General features: G+C 42.0%; 1 protein-coding gene across 2 annotated transcripts in view; it reads left to right on the top strand.

The window, feature by feature from the left end:
* LOC309561568 (D-threitol dehydrogenase-like) overlaps nucleotides 1-23,656 on the top strand; it is a 117,587-nt gene that overhangs the window by 52,697 nt on the left and 41,234 nt on the right. For both annotated transcript variants that reach the window (XM_082265548.1, XM_082265549.1), the window contains one exon: nucleotides 11,701-11,773. In XM_082265548.1, coding sequence (XP_082121674.1) covers nucleotides 11,701-11,773 — 73 coding nt within the window. The remainder of the gene's footprint in view (nucleotides 1-11,700; nucleotides 11,774-23,656) is intronic.

Raw genomic sequence — 23,656 nt, 5'->3', positions numbered from 1 at the left:
TGGGAAACACTTCTCCAAAGATAAAAAGTGCATTTTATATACAACTACAGGTGCATCTTGAAAAATTTGAATATCATCAAAAGGTTGATTTATTTCAGTAATTCAATTCAAAAAGTGAAACTCATATATTGTATATAGATTCATTACACACAGAGTGATATATTCCAAGCATTTCTTTATTTTAATTTTAATGATTCTGGCTTACAGCCAGTGAAAACCCAAAATTCAGCATCCCAGAAAATTAGAATATTATATAGGACCAATAAAAATGATTTTTAATACAGAAATGTTGGCTTACTAAGAAGTATGTCCATGTACAGTATAGTATGCACTCAATACTTGGCCAGGGCTTCTCTTGCATGAATTACTTCATCAATGCGGTGCGGCATGGAGGCGATCAGCCTGTGGCACTGCTGAGGTGTTATGAAAGCCCATGTTGAGTGGCATTCAGGGCATCTGCATTGTTGGGTCTGGTGTCTCTCATCTTCCTCTTGACAATACCCCACAGATTCTCTATGGGGTTTAGGTTAGGTGAATTTTCTGGCCAATCAAGCACAGTGATACCATTATCAGTAAACCAGTTATTGGTACTTTTGGCAGTGTGGGCAGGTGCCAAGTCCAGCTGGAAAATTAAATTAGCATCTCCATGAAGCTGGTCAGCAGAGGGAAGCATGACATGCTCTAGAATTTCCTGGTAGAGGGCTGTGCCAACTTTGGACTTGATAAACACAGTGGACCAACACCAGCAGATGACATGGATCCCCAAATCATCACAGACTGTGGAAACTTCATCCTGAACCCCATGAAACTTGGATTCTGTGCCTCTTCACGCTTCCTCCAGACTCTGGGACCTTGATTTTCAAATGAAATGCAAAATTTACTTTTATCTGAAAAGAGGACTTTGGACCACTGAGCAACAGTACAGTCTTTTTTCTCCTTAGCCCAGGTAGGACGCTTCTGATGTTGTCTCTGGTTCAGGAGTGGCTTGACACAAGGAATGTGACAGTTGTAGCCCATGTCCTGGATACGTCTGTGTGTGGTGGCTCTTCAAGCACTGGCACCAGCCGTAGTCCTCTTCTTGTGAATCTCCCCAAAATTCTTGAATGGCCTTTGCTTTTACAATCCTCTCAAGGCTGCAGTTATCCCTGTTGCTTGTGCACCTTTTTCTACCACATATTTTCCTTCCACTCAAGAAAGCTATTATTATGCTTGGATACAGCACTCTGTGAACAGCCAGCTTCTTTAGCAATGACCTTGTGTGACTTATCCTCTTTGTGGAGGGTGTCAATGACTGTCTTCTGGACAACTGTTAAGTCAGCAGTCTTCCCCATGATTGTGTAACCTTCTGAACCAAAATGAGAGTCCATTTAAAGCCTCAGGAAACCTTTACAGGTGTTTTGAGTTAATTAGCTTATTAGAGTGTGAGTCTACAATATTGAACTTTTTCACAATATTCACATTTTCTGAGATACTGAATTTCGGGTTTTCACTAGCTGTAAGCCATATTCATCAAAATAAAAGAAAGAGATGCTTCAAATATCACTGTGTGTAATGAATCTATTAAAAATATGAGTTTCACTTTTTGAATCGAATTACTGAAATAAATTAACTTTTTAATAATATTCTAATTTTTTTCAGATGCCCCTGTAGATCATAACAAAATGACAGACAAATAAGGAGGAAAGAGGGACAGGGGGACTTTGTTCCAAATAAGGAAGAGTTCGGAGCTACTGTATGCACATGTTTTACAGCGGGCCCCCTTCCTGACGTTTCGGGGCTCCTCCACAGTGGAGAAACGCCAGGGCCCAACCACACATATGTAGCTTTTGCAACCCTGGTAATTCCACTATTGGTTCAGTGGAACCCTAGGGTTCCTCTAGAGGTTGCTAGAGGTTCCTTGAGCTGAGGCTGATTGACTTCCCATTTGATGGTGCCTGCGAAGTTCCAGGACCAAAGCCAAAAGCATGACACCGAGGATCTTTTTAGCTATCTGCAATGCTGACATTCTGACCACCACTGTAAGGAGTTATTCTTTCTACAGAGTACCAAATGTAAAAGGTTTTTTTTCATTGCCTCCGATAGAAATGTTTTAATAGAGGTTCCCTGGGCATTGTTGTAGGGATTTCTATGGGGTGGGAAGGGTGAAAGAGGCTGCTCTAAACTATCTGAGTTTCGATCTTTGGCATATCTATAGCAATAAACACATTGAATTCAGGTATGTTTTGAAGATAGCCCTTTCAAGAAAACTGAATTTTGGAAGCATTTACAAAGGTTGACAGTATTGCCTGTGGTCTCCCTCCAGTTGACCTTTCCCGTTACTGACTTCCCATGCCTTGTTCTGCACTGTGTCTATGTGGAGGCGGCCATCTTGATAAAGGCAGTTGTTACCTTTCTCATGTCATTGTCTCCAGCAAAGAGAATAGTGAGCAGTACAGTAGTGATATCACCAAATTTCCTAAGACTAGCAATCAGAGGCAGCACTGCCTTGTTGATCCCACACTGCGGATATGCAGCTATGAGGCTGTGCACACAGGAGTGCCTAGGCACACTCACATACCACACAGACAGGAGGCAATTTTTTTAGGGTGCTGCTTAAAGCACAGTTAACATTTGTAGATATTCCCTATAGCATAGAAAAACATCACATTTGAGTTTGCTTCCAGTTTACGGTAGGACTTGCTCATTAAAAGCTGAAGACCCCAATGTGTGCCTACACCAAATTTAGGAAAGCAAACATGGTGACCACTAAAAAAGGAAAGGAGCACATGGGCAGGGCAATACACTGGACAATACAAAAGATCCCAGTATTCTCTTTTTTTACTTTATAGTAGGGGTCCTAAGGAGCATGTACTTACCTTATCTATTCTCTCCGGTCACCTGAATCACCATCAGAGCTTAGATAGGTACTGTTCTATTAGGAATGGGGAACATGAGATGCCCCCCCTTGTCCCATCATTGGCCAATTGGCAGGCCTGAGCAGTCACATGGAAGACTACATATAATCCTATATAAAGAGCAAATCAAAATTTACTGTTCCTTCTATGGCACATGAAGTAAAAGGAAACCTTCACAATGGGACAAAGACACCTAAAAAATAAACAAATATAGGTTTTACACCATCCAAAACAGGAAATAAAAGATGTGGCTATACATACACTCTTTAAAATGACAATAGCTCCAATTTAAAGCAGACCTTACAGTGCAATGCAAGGTTGGCAAATTCTAACTGGGCCCCCTATATAAATTGTTTTCTGATATACCTGTAAAGTGAGTTTTTATAGTTACACTAACTCCACCTTTGCATTGCTGGGTACCATCCTTCCAGGAAGATTCCTGGGAATGCAGAACAGGTAAAATCTCTCCAGAAGATGCTCCTTTGCCCATATGGGTGACGTTATCGGTATAAAGCCCACCTCTTGACCACTGTGCGCTAACCTCTCCAGCCATCCCCCCACCACCCCTTCTTCTTTAAAACCCAACAAAATACCCGGCCTGGCAGATCTTAGAGAGAGTGAAGCCAAAATTGGGTTAAGCTTGAGCATCATGAACGGGTGTAGGGTTGCCACCCAGCTGATTTTACCAGAGGAGCGCTGGAGAGGGGAGTATTATGTGGCCCCAAAGTTGGCTTTGCACTAGCTTTGCCATAAATGTCCGAAGTGACAGGGTCTCCTTAGTTTGTTAGCGGTTATATGAGATTTAGGGTAAAAGGCTTTAGATCTACTTTAGTGTACTTGTTCCATTTTTAGACATTGGCTTGATGATATATTTCTACTCAATTAATTTCCAATGATAGGACTTTAGTTTCTGACACGTAAAGCCATACACTAGGACAAAAGTATAATATTTATTATTTTAACATGTTATACAATTATTACTATTTTTATTTATTTTATATAAAAATACTAAAAGCAAATACAGAATATTTTAACATGTTATACTACTACTAATAATAATAATAACAACTGTTGTTGTTGTTGTTATTTTAACATGTTATGCTATTAAAAATAATAATAATAATAATTGTTATTATTATTTTCATACAAAAATGCTAAAAGCAAATATATACTAATGTAACATGTTGTACAAATAATAATAATAATAATAATAATAATATCAATAATAATAATAATTATTATTATTATTATTATTGTTATTATTAATATTGTTATTCGTTTTTGTACAACATGTTAAAATATTATCTATTTGCTTTTAGTATTTTTGTATTAAATGAATAATATTAATAATAACAATAATTGTTATTGTTATTTTAACATGTTATGCAAATACTACTACTATTAAAAATAATAATATTAATTGTTATTATTATTTTTATACAAAAATGCTAAATTTAACTTTAATTTATACGAATTTAACATGTTGTAAAAATAATAATAATAATAATAATTATTATTATTATGATTATTAATATTGTTATTAGTTTTTGTACATGTTAAAATTGTATATATTTGCTTTCAGTATTTTTGTATTAAATAAATAATAAAAATAATAATAACAATAATTGTTATTATTATTATAACATGTTATACAATATTATATATTTTCTTTTAGTATTTTAGTATGATAATAATAACAATAATAATAATTATTATTATTATTAATTAAAATACATTTCACACAATATACTAAAAGCACATTCAACAAAAAAGTAAGCGTATAAACTACCCTAATTAAAAAATATGTAAACATGAGAATGCATTTTCCAGCTGATACGTAATAGCAAGTCAGTCTATGGGTCTACGCGTTTCATGGACAACATTTCCACTTCTTCAGGAACCCACAGTGTACTGGCACCCGCATTGGGTAGTTTTGATAAAAATGGTGACTTTTACTCTTAACAGGCACAGCATAAATCACTTAAAGCCAGAGATAAAGTGAACTGTTTCTCATCAGATCAAACAAGCAAACAGACCTATGAACGTTCCCAAAGTTCTGTATACAGAAACTGTGCCACAGGGATTTAATACCATGGAGCAAAGCGCATGCAGCAAGGCCAAACACGTGGCCATGTGGATCAGCTTCATCCATGTGGAGGAATATTGTACATTTAGGGAGCTGCAAAGGATTCTGGGAATGGCACTTGTCACAACCGAGGCTTGACAACAGTTCCTAGTGCAGTGAGAAATACTAGTTTGTTTTCTTCAAGCATCCACTGCTGGGCAAAACTGGCACAGAGAATAATGAATAATTTGCTAAGAGGCTTCAGTTAATTAATGCGGTACTGATAACTGAACCCTTAAGTGTTATCGGGTGGGGTCCACTTTGAAAAAGCCACACATCTGAAGTATTAATGGTCTAATTCATTGCCTCTCCAACGCTAAGTAAATTAATACTTTAACTACACTTTGAAGTGTGGCCTTTCTGTGCCGTTGCCTAATCATTAATTAGGATTAACAACTGAAACTGCTAATTAATTTGAAGATTTCGTTTTTTTTTTTTTTCTCTTTCATTGATAAATATATAGTGCAGGATTGGCTGCCACTGATTTCAAAGGAATATGTGAGGATCTCATAAGCTAAATTGCAATTAACAGTTGCTGCTGTTCATTTATTTTTAGAAGGGAAGTCCAAAAAAAGAATTCTTTCAGATTAAACACTGCTAACATCTGGTTTGGCTGCAGGACCAAACCTTGCTTTGGCCAATGTTCGCCATCTTGGAGTAGCCTCTTGGGCCTGCAAATATAGTAAAGCATTAAAAAAGAACTCTAGCCAACAATAAAAAAAAAAAAAATGGTCATTAAAATATAAAATATCCAAGTCAGCTTTCGATTTTCCCTGCAGTGCTTTTTTTCCACCACTAGGTGTCCTCAGTTTAATGGCCAGCATCATTCAGCTCGCATCCTCCGAGCCCAGGTCATCCTGGACCCACCCTAGAATGTGATTAGACATTGATAGAAGAAGTAGCTCATCTCTCTGTCCCTCTGCTTTCTCTTTCTATCATTATGCTTCATGTCAGCACATGGACTGATTGGCCCTGTGCTGCTTCTAGGTCTCTCACCCCCCACCCTGCTGAGCAGAAACTTCAGGAAGCTGATGTCAGGTCAAATTCAGATGAATAAATTGCTTGCATTATAAAATATATTTAATGATGTCTTAAGTAATACATTGATGTGTGTCTTTTATATCTGCCTATAGTTCAGCTTACAAAAAAGACCCTATGCAGATATAAACCTTAAAGCGTTTGTTACCCCAAAACTTCATATTCTGATATGTGCCTGCTGTACCATGTGCTTGTATGATAAAGTATCCTGTTCTCTTTGTATTGCTTCCTTTATGTGAAATCCCTGGTGTTTCTGCCAGTACCTCTGCTTTACTATTAAATACTAACCACACTAAGTAAAAGAGCACACCGTGGTCAGATCTCTGGCTATGCTGGGAAATTGTCCTGACAATTCCCTGCTACACAGCCATTCACAGGGAAGCTTAGTATGCTGCTGATTCTCCTCCCCCAGCTCTTATTCATTTCTCATACAAGCACATGGTACAGCAGGCAGATATTAGGAATATGAAGCTTTGGGGTAACAATCACTTTCATCTTTACTTTCTCATATCACTGGCCGGCCAGTCCCACCATTCCCGCTAACTGAAACATTATTGGCTGTACGGAGGAAGATGGAATCTCACCCAGTTGTCTTTCTTTGGATCTAAAATTGTAAACGGTGAAACTCGATGAACACATGAGGATACCTAACACTTTCTGTGATCCCAGAGAGGATAATGCCTATCAATTCGAATCAATCAGAAATTTGGATTAAATTCAATAGTCATAAGTAAAGATTTCCTTTTGATTGATAGGTATGCATATTTGTTTTTATAATACATTGGTCCAGTCTGGACAATGTAAGTATGTCTGTTCCATACCTGTAGGATAATAACAAGCAGAAGAAGGCACCTCCATCTAAATGCTAGCTGTAAAAAATAGTGAGATATAGGTAGGCAGTGTGCACATCATCCTTAGGAGTGTGGTCATCAGAGGAACTGCAGAGATCGGTAGGCAAGCAGCTGGTGTAGGCAGAGTGGTGCTAGGAAGCGGCTGGACATCCAACTGCTTCTTAGTACCATTCTGCCTACACCAGCAGGTTGAACAATGTAACTTAGTAAAAATAGCCATATCTGGGATTCAGCTTTAGGCCCCTTTCACACTTGTGCGACCTGAAAGAGGTACCACTTTGACACGACTTTGTCCTGACTTGAAGCAATGCCTGTGCAATCTTGAGGTCTATAGACCTCAAGTCACATCAAAGTCTGACCAAAGTAGTGCAGGGACTTCTTTGAAGTCGCACATGTATGAATTGTACTCATTGGAAATCATGGGGTATGACTTGCCGTGTGACTTTGCAGTCCCAAGTTGCAGGACAAGTCACACAAGTGTGAATGGGGCCTTAAAGAGGTTGTAAAGTCTGTTTTTTTTTTCACTAAAATAAAAAAGATGTTATATTTACTTGCTCTTTGCAAGGGTATTGCACAGAGCAGCCCCTAACTTTCTCTTTTGGAGTCCCTGCCGGCACTTTTCACTGAGTTAGAAAAAAGGATTACCCCCTCCTAAAAAATGACTTTCAAACTCAATCAGGTGTATCTAATGACCTTCTCAATGGCACACAAAGCCATTTGACCTTCAACTGTGATCAGCTGTGGTCATTTTGATTAGCTCAACATAAAAAGAGCTTTCCTGGAGCATTTCAGACCCTGGTTGTACAACTGAAGCAAACGGTTATTGAAGAACTGCAGATGGGCACAGCACTGGATGAATACAGGACTCACGTACATATTTAGAGAGGTGGGGGAAGGAGCAGCAACTGGAAGTTTTTTTACCCAAATGCATATAATTCATTAAGGTAAAAATAACCTTTTTGACTTTAAAAAGGTATCATAATTTAACATATATCAGTTCAGTGGTTTACATTGGCCCAGAGTTCCTTCAAATGGGTCAGGTGACTCCTGTTGTTCAAATTGGCTGGTGTTCTCCTTTAGCCTGGGTGTGTGTTCATGTCCCTTGCTGCTATGGCATTTCAGAGCATTGCCAAGGCAGCAATTGTGTTCAGGGATAAAGTGGGCAGGGAAAGGGGAAGGGAGGTTTTTGTTAGACTCTTTTTTTTTCAAATAGTATTCTAGGAGTAAATAAAGATTTGCTTACAGCACGTTTAAAAGGAATTTGTAGGCAGGTGCAGTCTACTTTCTCCACTGCAGGTGGCGCTCTTCTGCAGCAGCACTGTATTTGGAGAGGAAGTCAAGAGGAACATAGTTCCTCTATGGTTTCCTGGGTCACTGGGGAAGCCAATCAACTGGATGCTGCTGCCCCATGTGACTCTAGCAGCCATCTTGAGTCAGGTGGAGCCTATTTGAGACAAAACATCCAAAAACACTTTAGCGCTAAACCCAGGCATATTCTTCCATCGTACTCCTTTCCAAAATGCCAATCAATGGTGCAGCCCTACTCCGACCGGGAGATCCTTGGGACCAACTGTAAAATACACACAGGAGGGAGTGACCACCTCGTGCATTAACATAGAAACATTTTGTTTAATCCACATTAGCAACACAAATCTGCTCCAGTTGGAATGCTTTGCAGTTTGTCCTGGGAAAAAGTGAAATGGACCACTGACGCGTTTCAGAGCTCTGGGGAAGGGGGCATGACCCCCGAAACGTGTCATTTGTCCAGCCATTTGTTCCCAGAAAGAACTGCAATGCGTTCCAACTGGAGCAGATTTGTGTTGCTTGATGTTTTTACATACATGTGAGTATCCATTTATCTATGTGGCTTAAATAAAATGTGTATATGGTAATGAACAAGCTGGTTGCGCCCTCCTGTGTGTATTTTGCATTTAGAGCCTAATTAATCCCTTGGCGCCAGCCGTACACAAATATGCGGCTCCTTGGCGCCTGGTCCTTAGCGCAGAGCGGCCGCATATTTGCGTTAATTTCTGCGCACTCCTAAAACACTTACTATCCCCTTATCGAAAATTCCTGATCGCAATGAGTGATCAGGGGTTTTCGGACGATGTGACCTCCGTGACAGACAATCACAGCGGTCCCATGATCTTAAGCCGTTCCCCACCCTGCCTCCCGGCACCTTAAACCTTTTAAAGTACCAGAAGCAGCTAGTACTAAGAGGTTAAGAGCACTGCCCCCCGTAAGGACTGCTTGATATTCACTCTGTGGGTTCCCCCTGGTTACCGGCACACGGCCATAATTAGATGTAAGTCATTAATTCTCCTTGGCTCACACTCCAATAATCAGTCCAGGGGTATTTGGTTGTTTTTGTTGTTTATTGTAGAATGGGGATAGGAGAAGGAAATAGTGGGATACTCCAACTTTAATTATTCACAGTGATTGAGGACTCCTATCTTTTCTGCTTTACATTAGGTTTGGAAAAGACAGGCTGTTGATTCATCCTGCCACTTTGGATGAATGTGGATTCAGTCTCTTAGCTTTAAGATGACTTGGGGAACAACTAGTTATCTTCGGGATGCTCTCCCTAGTATCCTCTCTCTCTCTTCCTCAGCTGACATCCGTCCACTGACTATCCTACTAACAGGGGTGGCCCCCCTCAGGTCAGGCCCTTTGACATGAGTCCCTGTACTCATGATACTGCAGTCCCAGGGTCTCCAGTGTCTCCCCTCTCAGTCAGCTTCCCTGGGCCTCTGGGTTCAGATTCTCTCAACCGCTCCTCTGGCCCTCAGGACGACCTCCTGCGACCGCATGGCACCTTCTGCGACCGCATGGCACCTATACAGAGGAGGAGGCAGCCACCTCCTCCCTCCGGGACTCCGCTCTCCAGCCAAAAACCCCGCAGCACATGTGCTCTTGGTTTTTATATGGCATCCCAGAATGTACCGAGGCGACCTGCCCTCTGCCAATCATCAGGACTGTATCAAAAGCCTATGCACCCATTCGTCAGGTTTCCTTCCACTGTCCAACATGCCTCCCTATTGGACCACTCTTCAGACTGAATGAATCACATACTGAGCACAATAAGCAGACTTCACTAACAGATCAAGCTGAGCACAATGATCAACTGAGCACAATGAGCAGACTTCACTAACAGATCATCTTTGAATGAATGGGGATTCAGTCTCTTAGCTTTAAAATGACTTAGATAACAACTAGTTATCTTCAGGATGCTCTCCCTAGTATGCTCTCTCTCTTCCTCTGCTAACACCCGTCCACTGACTGTCCTACTAACAGGGGTGGCCCCCCTCAGGTCAGGCCCCTTGACACGAGTCCCTGTACTCACAATGCTGCAGTCTCAGGGTCTCCAATGTCTCCCCTCTCAGTCAGCTTCCCTGGACCTCTGGGTTTAGCTCCTCTCAACCGCTCCTCTGGCCCTCAGGATGACTTCTTGTGACCGCATGACACCTCTACAAAGGAGCAGGCAGCCGCCCCCTCCCTCCGGGACTCCGCTCTCCAGCCAAAGACCCCACAGCACATGTGCTCCTGGCTTTTATACAGTATCCCAGAATGCACCGAGGCGACTTGCCCTCTGCCAATCATCAGGACTGTATCAAAAGCCTAAGCACCCATTCGTCAGGCTTCCTCCCACTGTCCAACATGCCTCCCTATTGGACCAGCATGAAATACTCTTCAGACTGAATTAATGGCATACTGAGCACAATGAGTTGACCTCACTAACAGATCCCGCTTTCTGGTAGGCAGAGAGCAACATAGATTTACCTGCAGCTCCTCTGGTAAGCAGACAGAGCTCAAAACTATACTTTCTCACTAGCACCTACCTAGGAAGGTGCTACACAGCTATATTATTAAAGATGCCCTTTATTTATATGGGGGGGGGGGTGCAAGTAGCTGGTTTTGCCTAAGGCGCAAAAGAGTCTAGCATCGGCCCTGCTGCTGTTAGAAATGCTTGGGGGTGTTTTTCAAAGTGATTTCTTAATAAATTAAACCATGGATACATGGATGGATGGGTGAAATTCCTCCTAATAGTAAAGATGAATTAAAGTGGAGTTCCAACCCCATCTTGAAATGTGTGCCTGCCCGTTTGTTATTGCTTTTAGTTTTTAATACCGTATTGGACTTTTATTTTCTGTATTCTAATTACCTTATTTGTGAAGAGTAATTGCTCCTCTTCCAGTGTACCTCGCCGCGGCGTGGTATGTCATTCCGGCTGCCGCATTGGCTCCTGGGATATGAGTTTCATCAATTCCAGGAGTCAATGGGCATCCTACACTGGTGGCATTGCGTTATTTTCAAACAGGAAATGATGCAATGCAAGGCAACAATAAGTGCACCGCACTTTGTAGTTTATGTGCATGCGCAAGATCGAGAGGTGCATGCTGGATTGCTAGCAGCGCCGTCTCCCAGAAGAAGATACCAGTGGGCTTCACATGACCACACTGAAGATGAAATCGCGCAAGAAAGGGGACACCAAGATTAGTTTAAAAAAAAAAAACAACAACATATAGAAAACCAATAATAACTATCCATAAAGTTTGGTATAAAATTAGATACAAACATTATGGGGGCATTTAAAAAAATAAATAAAATCCAGCTGGGACTCCGCTTTAAGTAGCATTTTCAGCTTGTGGTTCCCAGATATAGTTAAGTTTAAGTAGTAGATTTATCATGTAATTTTAGAAAAATGAACATACTCTTTTTATTTTACATTTCCATTAATGATTATGTCATTCTGAGCGCTCTGCAATCTCACTTTTACATTTTGCCTCTATAGGCTGCAGGCCGTGTAATGCTGAGTCAAGGCTATGGGAAGATAATTAACACGGCGTCCATGGCAAGTTTAATAGGTGAGTGATGAGAGCTGACAGGTGGGATTTAACATTGGTTGTTTAATTAGTAATCATGCCATCTGATTTAATTAAGAATTCAGAAAGTAGTAAATCACTGACACTTTATATCAGGTCAAAAGATATATTAGCAAACAGTTTGGCCTACTTAACCCGACACTGAGTGACGCACCTGTATGAATGTCAGAAGAGGAAGGCTCTTGTTAATAGTATGACTCATTTACATACATTTACATAAATTAAAGGAGAACTCCTTTCAGAATACAAAAATGTCAGTTTATGTGCACTTTTTTGTAAGAAGCATCTGTACAGACACATCTATGGTTTTAGTTCAAAAATGAGATCTGAAATGCTGGGGGTAAGTCTGCTTATTGAACAGTTCAGAGTGTGTTGGAGCTGCAGTATGTGTAATGGCTAGTTTGGCTAGTTTTGTTGTACAGAATCCACAGAAGCAAAGAGCTGTTCAAAAGAGGTTTCATTTCCATCTTTGGGGCTTGAAGATTTGAAGCTGAACTACATGCAGAAACACCACTCTATGCATAAAAAATAATCAAATGTTATGTAGTGTATCCAGGGCCGCTGTTAGAAAAGATGGGGCCCCATACAGCCCTCCTGACGGGGCTCCCCCAACCCTACACCTTCCTACACCCGCCTCACACCCCCCCCCCCCCTGCCTGGACACAGTGGCAAAAGCAGCGCTGACTTGATCTGCCTACACCTCAGAAATTGAAAAAAAGTCCCTCCTCTGCTCCCACCTCCAGATGGGGCCCAGGGAAATGTAATTTAAGCCCAGGTAAGCAAGTAGGAGTGAGGGTGTGGACTAGTAAAATCCATTTATTCGTTTAGGCAGAAATTAACAATAAAGCTGCTCTGGGACCCCCTTTTTAGCTGATGGGGCCTGGGCCCCCTGTTTAGATGATGGGGCCTGGGCCCAGTACAACAGGACTGAGTGTATCTGAATTTGTCTTCATAAGAACTACATGTAATCCCCTGTACTGCGGCACTAAAACTGGGCGAGGGCTGGTCAGCTTTAGAAGCCAATCAGGATCTGCTGTTGTGCATCGTGCTTGGCATGGAACATTCTGATAGAGTAAGTCAGGTGATGAAAATTTAGCAGTGTGTGGATCCTTTGTTCTCCAATCTGGATGTTGGCATGTGCAGTCTGTACTCCCCACTGCAGGTGGCGCTGGACTGAGGAACCAATGCAGAAGGGGAAAGAAGTTGTAAGGAACTTGGTTCCTCTACGACTTCCTGCGGTCACAAGGAGACAGCTGTCCAATTTGACATGTGACTCCAACAGCCCTTTTGGGTCAGGCAGAGTATATTTAATACTCCGGTTCCCAAGTTTGGCGCGCTTTATACGAGTGGCTAGCATAGGCACATGATCCCCAGGATGGGGCAGGATCTGACAGAAACAGTACTTAGAGGTAGGGAAAGGTTTCTGAGTAGTAGAAACAGTGCAGGGACTACATCCTTCTCTTTCTAGGAAGCCTCCCCTTCGGGTGTGGACCAGCCAGGGCGCATTCTTCTCCTTGTTGCAGATGCTGTCGGCATCATTAAGTCTTCAGACCACTTTTAGAGTTTGTAAGTGGCTCCGAACAGGTGTGCACACCTACCAGGCCTGAATAAGAGGTATTGAACCTTTCTACAATATAACTCTATTGCCTAACTTGAAATCTGTGTATTCACAGCCGACCACACAATGCTGCAACTTGCTCACAAGCAGGTTAGGGGTGTGTTTGTGACATAGCTGTCCTAGTACAGTGTGGGCCAAGGGTCCAGATATAGTATCTGGAAGGGTAGTCGGAGTGCCTGTTTTTGAATTGTGTACTATCTGGCTTGCTTGGAGTTCAGCTTTAAAGGATAAACATGTCAGAGTGTCACAGAACACAGGGGGATCCCCTGTTTTGCAAGCAGAGGATGGAAGGATCTCTTGCAGGTTCAACCATATTACATAGTACATAGTTACATAGTAGGTGAGGTTGAATAAAGACAATAGTCCATCCAGTTCAACCTGTGTAGGTGTGTGTGGCTGTAATCATCTCACATAGCCCTTAATGTCCTGATCTTTGAGATGTACGTCTAATAGTCTTTTGAAAGCCACCATACTACCCGCAGAAACCACTTCTTGTGGTAGAGAATTCCACAATCTTGTAGCCCTAACAGTAAAGAACCCCCCACGTTGCCTGAGGTTAAAACGCTTCTCCTCTAATCGCATTGTATGCCCCCGAGTCCTCATGCAATCCCTTCAACTGAACAGCTTTTTTTCTAAGCTGAGATCCCCATTGAGAAATTTAAAAATTTCTATCATGTCCCCCCTTAGGCGTCTCTTCTCCAGGGAGAATAAATCAAGCGATTGGAGATGCTCTTCATAATCAAGGTCCTCCAGTCCCCTAATTAGTTTAGTTGCCCTTCTCTGTACTCTCTCCAGCTCCAACACATCCCTTCTGAGGACTGGCGACCAGAACTGGACAGAATACTCCAGATGCGGTCGGACCAGAGTTTTATAAAGTGGAAGGATTATAGTCTTATCTCTGGAAAACATCCCTTTCTTTATGCATGCTAATATTCTGCTAGCCTTGGTAGCCGCCGCTTGACATTGCAAGCTGCTGCCTAGTCTATCATCAACCAAGACTCCCAGATCCTTCTCCATTTTTGATTCCCCCAAGGGTTCCCCTCCAAACGTGTATTGTGCTTTAATGTTTCTAGTCCCCAAGTGCAAAACCTTACACTTCTCTACGTTAAACCTCATTTGCCAAGTCGTTGCCCACTCCATTATTTTGTCCAGGTCATTCTGTAGGATATCTGCTTCATGCTGTGCTGTTATTGCCCTGCCTAATTTTGTGTCATCAGCAAAAACTGATATCGAACTACTGATCCCGTCCTCAATGCTATTTATGAATAAATTGAACAAGGTTGGTCCTAGGACTGAGCCTTGGGGGACCCCGCTTACTACCTCAGACCAGTCTGAGTATGCGCTGTTTATTACCACCCTTTGGACACGCCCTTTTAGCCAGTTCTGTATCCAAGAGCAAACCCTGCTGTCGATACCTGCAGACCTTATTTTATTAATTAAGCGCTTGTGGGGAACTGTATCAAACGCCTTAGCGAAATCTAGGTACACCACATCCACTGGTCTGCCCCTATCTAGCTCACAGCTCACCTCCTCATAGAATGTTAAGAGATTGGTTTGACAAGAACGCCCATTTGTAAACCCGTGCTGGTTACTACTGATGATGCTGTTGTCTTTAGCATATTCTACGATATAGTCCCTTATCATCCCCTCCAGAAGTTTACATACTACTGATGTCAGACTGACAGGCCTATAATTTCCCGGTATATGCCTCTGACCCTTTTTGAATATCGGAATCACGTTTGCTTTCCTCCACTCCCCTGGTACATCTCCTGTCCTAATACTGTCCGCAAAGATCAGGAACAGTGGTCTGGATATAACCTTACTGATTTTCTTGAGTACTCTCGGATGTACGCCATCCGGGCGTGGTGATTTGTTTGTGTTAAGTTTATCCAGCCTTTCCCTGATTACACCCTCTGTAAGCCATAGTGGCAAGTCCTGTGTATTACTACTAACCATACAGTCATGGTCAGTGTACCCCTCCTTTTCCTGTGTAAAGACTGACGAGAAAAAAGCATTCAGCACGGTTGCTTTTTCAGTGTCCTCTGTAACCATCCTCCCTTCATCGTTAATTATGTGTGCAATATGCTCTGCCCTAGTTTTTTTGCTGTTGATATACTTAAAGAATTTCTTTGGGTTTTTTTTACTATCCTCCGCTATTTGTCTCTCAAAGTCTATTTTAGCCATCTTGATTTCGGTTTTACACTTCTTATTTGCCTCCTTGTATTGGTCGAAAGCCGATAATGTGCCCTCTGATTTATATTTCCTGAAGGCCGATTTTTTTCCCCTAATAAGTTTTTTAACGCTACGGTTTAGCCAGCCAGGTTTGGCTTTGTCTCTTCTAAATTTATTTCCCATAGGAATGCACTGCAAGATGCCTTTGCTTAATATGTTCCTAAAGCATTCCCATTTTTCCTCTGTGGTCAGGGATCCCAGGGTCTGGTCCCAGTTTACCCTTTCCATCAATGAGTACAATTTTGGAAAGTTTGCCCTTCTGAAGTTAAGGGTTCTTATGTTCCCCACTTGCCTTGCTATATTGTTATTTACGCTAAATGTGATCATCCTGTGATCGCTAGAGCCCAGGTTGTCCTGGACTCCTACCTCCGAGATTAGGTCTGGGTCATTAGTGATCAATAGATCCAGGACTGCATTTTCTCTAGTCGGAGAGTCCACTAACTGTGACATGTAATTATCCTGTAAGGTTTCCGTGAATAGATGGGCCTTCTGTGAGTGTGTAGTCCCCTCTTCCCAGTCAATGTCCGGATAATTGAAGTCCCCCAACATGATGACTGATCCTAGACACATATTGTGTCAGGCCTTCTCTAGAGCTGCTAAGTATCTGGTTTGAGCTAGTTGTGGGTAGGTGGCTGTGTTGGCAATGAGGAATGAATCACTTTCAATAGGCTTTGGACGTCAATGGATGGTGGTGGTGGACCCTCTTGGGGGCCTGGGATGCTACCTTTCGAATACGGCCTTATGGTCATTTCACAAGGAGACTTAGGTAGGAAGGAAGGAGCGCCCGGTGTCCAGAAAATTGTAACTTTTAATGTAGGGTTCATAAAAAGCTTATTGAAAATGTAAATATGTACATCGAGCCAACGTGTTTTGGGGAATATACTCCCCCTTCTTCAGGGCTGTTGCTGCATGGTAATGGGTGGGAGTGGTTCCCAGAAAGATTTATAAATTTCGGAACGCAAATTGACAGAGTGTTGGCTAAGGATGCAGTAAACGTTTTTATTAACCCTACATCAAAAGTTGCAATTATCTGGACACCGGCTCTCATTTCTTCCCACCTAAATCTTCTAGATCTGCTAAGGGCACTCATGTTGTCTTTTGGACAGCAATAGAGGAAAAACTTTAGGGTTAACCCAAACAGTGATAGCCGTATGTGGACACTGCCAAAACTCAATGTGAAATTGCAGAACATAAACATGAGTCAGCATTGGCTGTAGGGCATATTTTGAGGTAGGCAAACATAGTAGGGGCTGAGCTGTATGGGGTGGACGGGCAAGCAGATACACTGGCAGATCTGTTGCAGACCTGCATGGCACCAGGGATCTGCTGATCGCTGGTACAATGCTTTACAGGCTCCAAAAAATAAATAAATAAACACACATTTTTTTTTACCTGAAAAAAATGTGCATTTATTATTTTCTTTTGCAAAAAAATGAACGTATCCTTTAATGGGTAACAGATTCAAAACCACAAAAGCATACGGTAACACATTCCTTGGATCAGGCAATGACTGAAAATTCCAAGCACAAATTAAGCACTCCTAAATGAGGGCAGGTGTGCAGATGCAGTTTGACAAAACCACAGTGTTCAATACCATCCAGCAGATGGCAGATTTGAGCATGTGGACACAGCAAGTCTAAGCATACCACGCAAATGCAAGAGAGGAGAGGGAAACGCTGCCTACAATCTGTGAAGAGGCCATAGCTGTCTTTTATTTATACTGTCTGTATATTCTTAAAGAGACTCCATCACTAAGGGGGAGGGGACTAACTGCTACATGTATGAGGTGCACATACCTGCAGCAAACCCACAGGTTTTCTGTTCTGGCTGAATCTCAGGCAATTACTGATAGTACCAAAGCTTGCCTGTGCCTTCCGACCTCAATAACATACCTGTTTGCTATTGATTCTGTCCATCATGACAATGGGCTAATATGAATTGTGGGCGAGGGGCATAGCTTGTAGGCAGGGCCAAAAATAGTTGGCAAAACTCTTAATTTCCGGGTACCACTTACAGACGTCATGCCCCATTCCTTATGTTAATGCACAGAGCAGCCCCAATCCTCCTCTTCTCTGGTCCCCCTGGCCCCTCCCCCTTGCAGAGTGCCCCCATAGCAGGCCGCTTCCTATGGGGGCACTCGTGCATGCTCGCTCCCGTGCGTCTATAAGACACATAGAGCTTGAATTGGCCCCACCCCCGCTCTCTTCACATTGTCCATGATGGCTCCCGCTGCTGTGTCTCAGCCAATGAGGATGGAGAGACCCAGGAGGGCCACTTCTCTCCTGCACATCGCTGGATTAGGCTCAGAGATAAGTACTAGGGGGCGCTGTGGAGGGAGCTGCACACAGAAGGTTTTTTTTACCCTCATACATAGACTGCATGAAGGTAAAAAACCTTCAGTCTTTACAAACAAATTCTGTTACTGCAATTGAACTCTGTGCCTATACCATGCTGCAACTCCCCACAAGCAGTTGTAGTACCTGCCCCAGAGTGGGCATAGCTGTCCTGTACCTACAACAACTCCCAACTTGGGTAGCGGAACCTCTTTGGGTATTCCTCAACCAGGGCTGCCTAGCTGCAAATTGGGCCACAACCAATTCCATGGGGGACAATTCCATCAACTACCAACTTTCTGTTCTATGTCTCTGCCCAAACTCCTCCTATCTTGCTCAGCACACACATTAATATCCGAGGGTGTCACCTAGTGGCCAAAATGGGAATTGCGCTTACATGCCTTTACAAGCTCCGACACAACCCTTAGTTTTTTTTTTTTTGCTTTGCCTGTTAAATTGACCTGACATTTAGATGTGACAGGATGCTTTGGAAGGCTGTTGCAGGTATAGGTGACTTCATCTTCTTACTTGCAGCAGTTTGCTCCCCTTCCCCCATGGCAGGGTCTCTATAAAAAATGATGGAACCTTCAGTCCTCTGTGTTCACGTCACATCATGCATCTGCCCATTTTCTTTAAACAATCTTTCCCGGCGATGGCTGGGCACACAGACACTGGCACTTTAAGCGAGAATTATGTGCAATATTTGTCTAGTAACTCTGAGCCCGTCTCTCCAGACTGGAATGCCAGTTGTTAAACCTCTTTACGGTCGCCAACAGGTGCCTGAACCAGGGGCTGCTGTATCAGCAGCGAGTGTGCGCCAGCCAATAAACCATCATAACATATGGTGAAAAGTCCCGACCGCTGAGCTAATCTGGAAGGCAGTTACTTTCTGGTGATCCGAGGACCACGGAACAAAAATTGATCAATTACACAAATTAAGCCGAGCCCTTCAGGAATTTATTTTATTGGTCTGGACATCTGTTTCAGCATTGTCCATATCCAAAAATCAAACAGCGCTCCGGGCTGCCAAGTTAGGGGGAAGAAAATCGAGTAGCAATAAAACGACAACACAAAACCACTAAGTTAATATTACATCCATCTGCTGAATGTTATATAAATATGCAGTCCTTTTTTTATTTTTCCTTGGGAATACCATTTATTTTTACAGTGCCCAGTGTGACATTCTGAGCTGTTCGGAGCCGTTTATTGCGCAGCCACTATAAATGTTTCTTCAGAAATGCATTTATAATTGCCTTACAAGTCCTTGGTTAAGTGTCCTCGCCACCTGTCCTATTTTGTAATTAAAAACAGGATTTTTTTTTTTTTTCCTCTCTAATTTTTTTTTTTTTTTTTTCACCTCCTTTCGATTTTAAATACATGGGACAAAGATTGTAAAAAAAGTGGCAGTGACAATATTTTTGCAAAGCCGTATGTAAATGATTTAAGATGGAATGGTGGTGGATTTATAAGTGGAAATAATTATGTGGTTTTCAGAGCGGGCGAAATAAAACATTAACTTAAACAGATTGGCTATTGAAACCAGTCAAATTTGCGGTTACAGGACCTCAATACTCCAAAATAAAAAAAAATAAAAAAAGGTTACTTTTTAGACATTATGTGGAATGGCTGCTAATAATTCTGGATAAACAAAATTTAGAATTTTAATTTCCCTGAACTTTCTGTGATATTTAAGATTTCTGCAAATTTTTTTCCATTTTTGGAAATACTTTAGGGAAGTTGGCTTTTTAAGGATGCAAAGTATCATCGACTAATTGTCAATGAAAAAAAAAAAATAGTGAAAAGTAACACATAATAACTACACACACAACAAAAAGAAAGGAAAAATCCACAAAGAACATTGAAAGAAACAAGTTAACCATTTGACCTATGGAAGATTTTACCCCCTTCGTGACCAGGGCATTGTTTGCTACCTTAACTGGTAATTGTGCAATCATGCAACACTGTACACAAATTGTATTTTTATGATTTTATTCATACAAATAGAGTTTTCTTTTGATGGTATTTGATCACCACTGGGTTTTTTATTTTTTATTATATGAATGTAAAAATACCAAGAAATCAGAAAAAAACCCCAGTATTTTCCACTTTCTTTTATAAAACATATCCAATAAAAAATAAAAATCAAAAATCAAATTTCTTCATAAATATAGGCCAAAATGTACTCTGCTATGTCTTTGGTAAAAAAAAAAAAAAAAAAATCTCAATAAGTATATATTAATTGCTTTGTGCGAAAGTTATAGCATCTACAAGCTATGGTATATATACTTGAATTTACGCAGCTATAGACGCTATACTGTTTTAGCGGTGATCAGCAAATTATAGTGGGTTTGTGATAGGGTGGTGGGCAATCTGGCACTAACAGACACTGGCTTGGAGGGTTACTAACTGACACTAATGTCACTAGTGACACCAACACAGTTATCAGTAAAACTACTGCACACTGACACTGTACTAATGACACTGGCTGGGAAGGGTTCAACCTGTAGGGGCAATCAAGGATTTAACTGGGTGCCTAACAATGTGTAACGTGTGTAATATGTGCTGCTTTTGCTTACTAATCTGGCTGTTTTTTCTCTCCGCTATTTGGGGAGGAGAAACAGCCAGATCACTCCCCCAATGTACACAGAGTTCTGTGTGTTTGTAAACACAGAACTCTGTGTATAATTGGATAAAGCTGATCAGCAGGTTTCAGCCAAAATCATTGATTGAATTCTGCTGCTAAACTTGTGCTGTATCCAATCACAGCACGGGCCGGCAGGGGGTGTGCATGCGCAAATCAGAAAGAAAGCCGATCACATATACATGAACGTGACTGTGCCTGTACCTGCTGCCCACTCGCAGAATATTTACTGTGAGTGGTTGGCAGGTAGTTAAAATACATTAATAAAAAAAAAAAAACAATGCAAAAAAAAAACAAAACACCATATGAATAAAAAAGAAGTAGCAAATTACATAGCAGCTCAAATTTAAAAAATGTATACTTTTCCACCTGCTAAAATTTTGCTGATGGCGAAGTGTCTAATTTCGCATGTGATATCAATCATGCTCATCCCTACCAATACCTTTAACAACTTTTGAGGCCTACGTAAAATGGGCAAATGATTGCATTCACTCATTATCACATTATGTCCAAATCAAATTGACTTAAGATGAAGCTTTAACCAGATTTATTTTTTTTTAGCTTATAAATTAGTTGTTTTGCATTTTGTATGACTTTTTATTATTGAATAAACTTTAAAATTGTGAAAAAAAAATAAAATAAATAAATTAGCCAGACTAATTTTCCCATTTAGTGAGTTTGCCATTACTTCCTTTTTAGTCAACAAAGAATGAAGTGAAGGGAAATCACTCTAACAGGGCCGGGCCGACAGGGGGCGTGCATATCTGGAAGAATTCCGGTCACGTACATGTACATGACTGTGCCTGTACCTGCCGCCCGCTCGCTGTATATTTACTGTGACAGACCAGACAGAGGTCCTAACCCCTTTCTATTCTTTCCAAAACTGCTAAAAACCAGCCAATCCTCGTGATCTAATCCACATCACCTCATTTGTGAGGTAGCACAAGGTATTCCAATACTATAGTGCGAGGGTCGGCAGCCCGTCGATCTTGATCGACCTGTCGACCGGGGGCAGATGACAGGTGGATCGTGATCAAGTTCCTGTCATGCCAATCTGCAAGGGCTCCTTTCCCATGCATCCCCAATTGGTGAATAGCACAGAGAAGGGATGAGCTCAGGCGTCTTGTCGTCTGAGCTCTCAGTCCAGGAAACATAAAAGGAGGCATTCCCCTCCTGGTACCATACCCTCCAAACCCCCTGTACTGGGCTATTCTGACTCCCCCAGGCCCTCCTGACCCCTCTGTACTGTGCCTTCTTCCTGACCCCCCCCCCCCACTGCCTTGCTGACCCCTGTCCTTTGCCATATTCTCTTCCCTGCCAGCCCCTGTCCTGCTCACCCCTCTCATCTGCACTACAGACCCCTGTACACTGCCCTACATACTACTGATCTCTGTATACTGCTCTACACACTACTGATCTCTGTAAACTGCCCTACATACTACTGATCTCTGTACACTGCCCTACATACTAAAGACCTATGTATACTGCCCTACCTACTGCTAACCTCTGTACACTGCCCTACCAATTACTGACCTCTGTAAGTTGTCCTACCTACTACTGATCTCTGTACACTGCTCTACACACTACTGATCTCTGTACACTGCCCTACACACTACTGATCTCTGTACACTGCTCTACACACTACTGATCTCTGTACACTGCTCTACACACTACTGATCTCTGTACACTGCTCTACACACTACTGATCTCTGTACACTGCCCTACATACTACTGATCTCTGTACACTGCTCTACACACTACTGATCTCTGTACACTGCTCTACACACTACTGATCTCTGTACATTGCCCTACACACTACTGATCTCTGTACACTGCTCTACACACTACTGATCTCTGTACACTGCCCTACATACTACTGATCTCTGTACACTGCTCTACACACTACTGATCTCTGTACACTGCCCTACATACTACTGATCTCTGTACATTGCCCTACATACTACTGATCTCTGTACATTGCCCTACATACTACTGATCTCTGTACACTGCTCTACACACTACTGATCTCTGTACATTGCCCTACACACTACTGATCTCTGTACACTGCTCTACACACTACTGATCTCTGTACACTGCTCTACACACTACTGATCTCTGCACACTGCTCTACACACTACTGATCTCTGTACACTGCCCTACATACTACTGATCTCTGTACACTGCTCTACACACTACTGATCTCTGTACACTGCTCTACACACTACTGATCTCTGTACACTGCCCTACATACTACTGATCTCTGTACATTGCCCTACACACTACTGATCTCTGTACACTGCCCTACACACTACTGATCTCTGTACACTGCCCTACACACTACTGATCTCTGTACACTGCTCTACACACTACTGATCTCTGTACACTGCTCTACACACTACTGATCTCTGTACACTGCCCTACACACTACTGATCTCTGTACATTGCCCTACACACTACTGATCTCTGTACATTGCCCTACATACTACTGATCTCTGTACATTGCCCTACATACTACTGATCTCTGTACACTGCCCTACATACTACTGATCTCTGCACACTGCCCTACATACTAATGACCTATGTATACTGCCCTACCTACTGCTAACCTCTGTACACTGCCCTACCAATTACTGACCTCTGTAAGTTGTCCTACCTACTACTGATCTCTGTACACTGCTCTACACACTACTGATCTCTGTACACTGCCCTACATACTACTGACCTCTGTACACTGCTCTACATACTACTGATCTCTGTACACTGCTCTACACACTACTGACCTCTGCACACTGCTTTACATACTACTGATCTCTGTACACTGCCCTACATACTACTGATCTCTGTACACTGCCCTACATACTACTGATCTCTGCACACTGCCCTACATACTACTGATCTCTGTACACTGCCCTACATACTACTGACCTCTGTACACTGCTCTACACACTACTGATCTCTGTACACTGCACTACATACTACTGATCTCTGTACACTGCCCTACATACTACTGATCTCTGTACACTGCTCTACATACTACTGAT

This window comes from Pelophylax lessonae (genome assembly GCF_965119305.1).
Source record: "Pelophylax lessonae genome assembly, chromosome: 8".
NCBI classification, from domain to species: Eukaryota; Metazoa; Chordata; class Amphibia; order Anura; family Ranidae; genus Pelophylax; species Pelophylax lessonae.
Note: the sequence above shows the minus strand (reverse complement) of the source record. Positions and strands in the feature narration are given on the sequence as shown.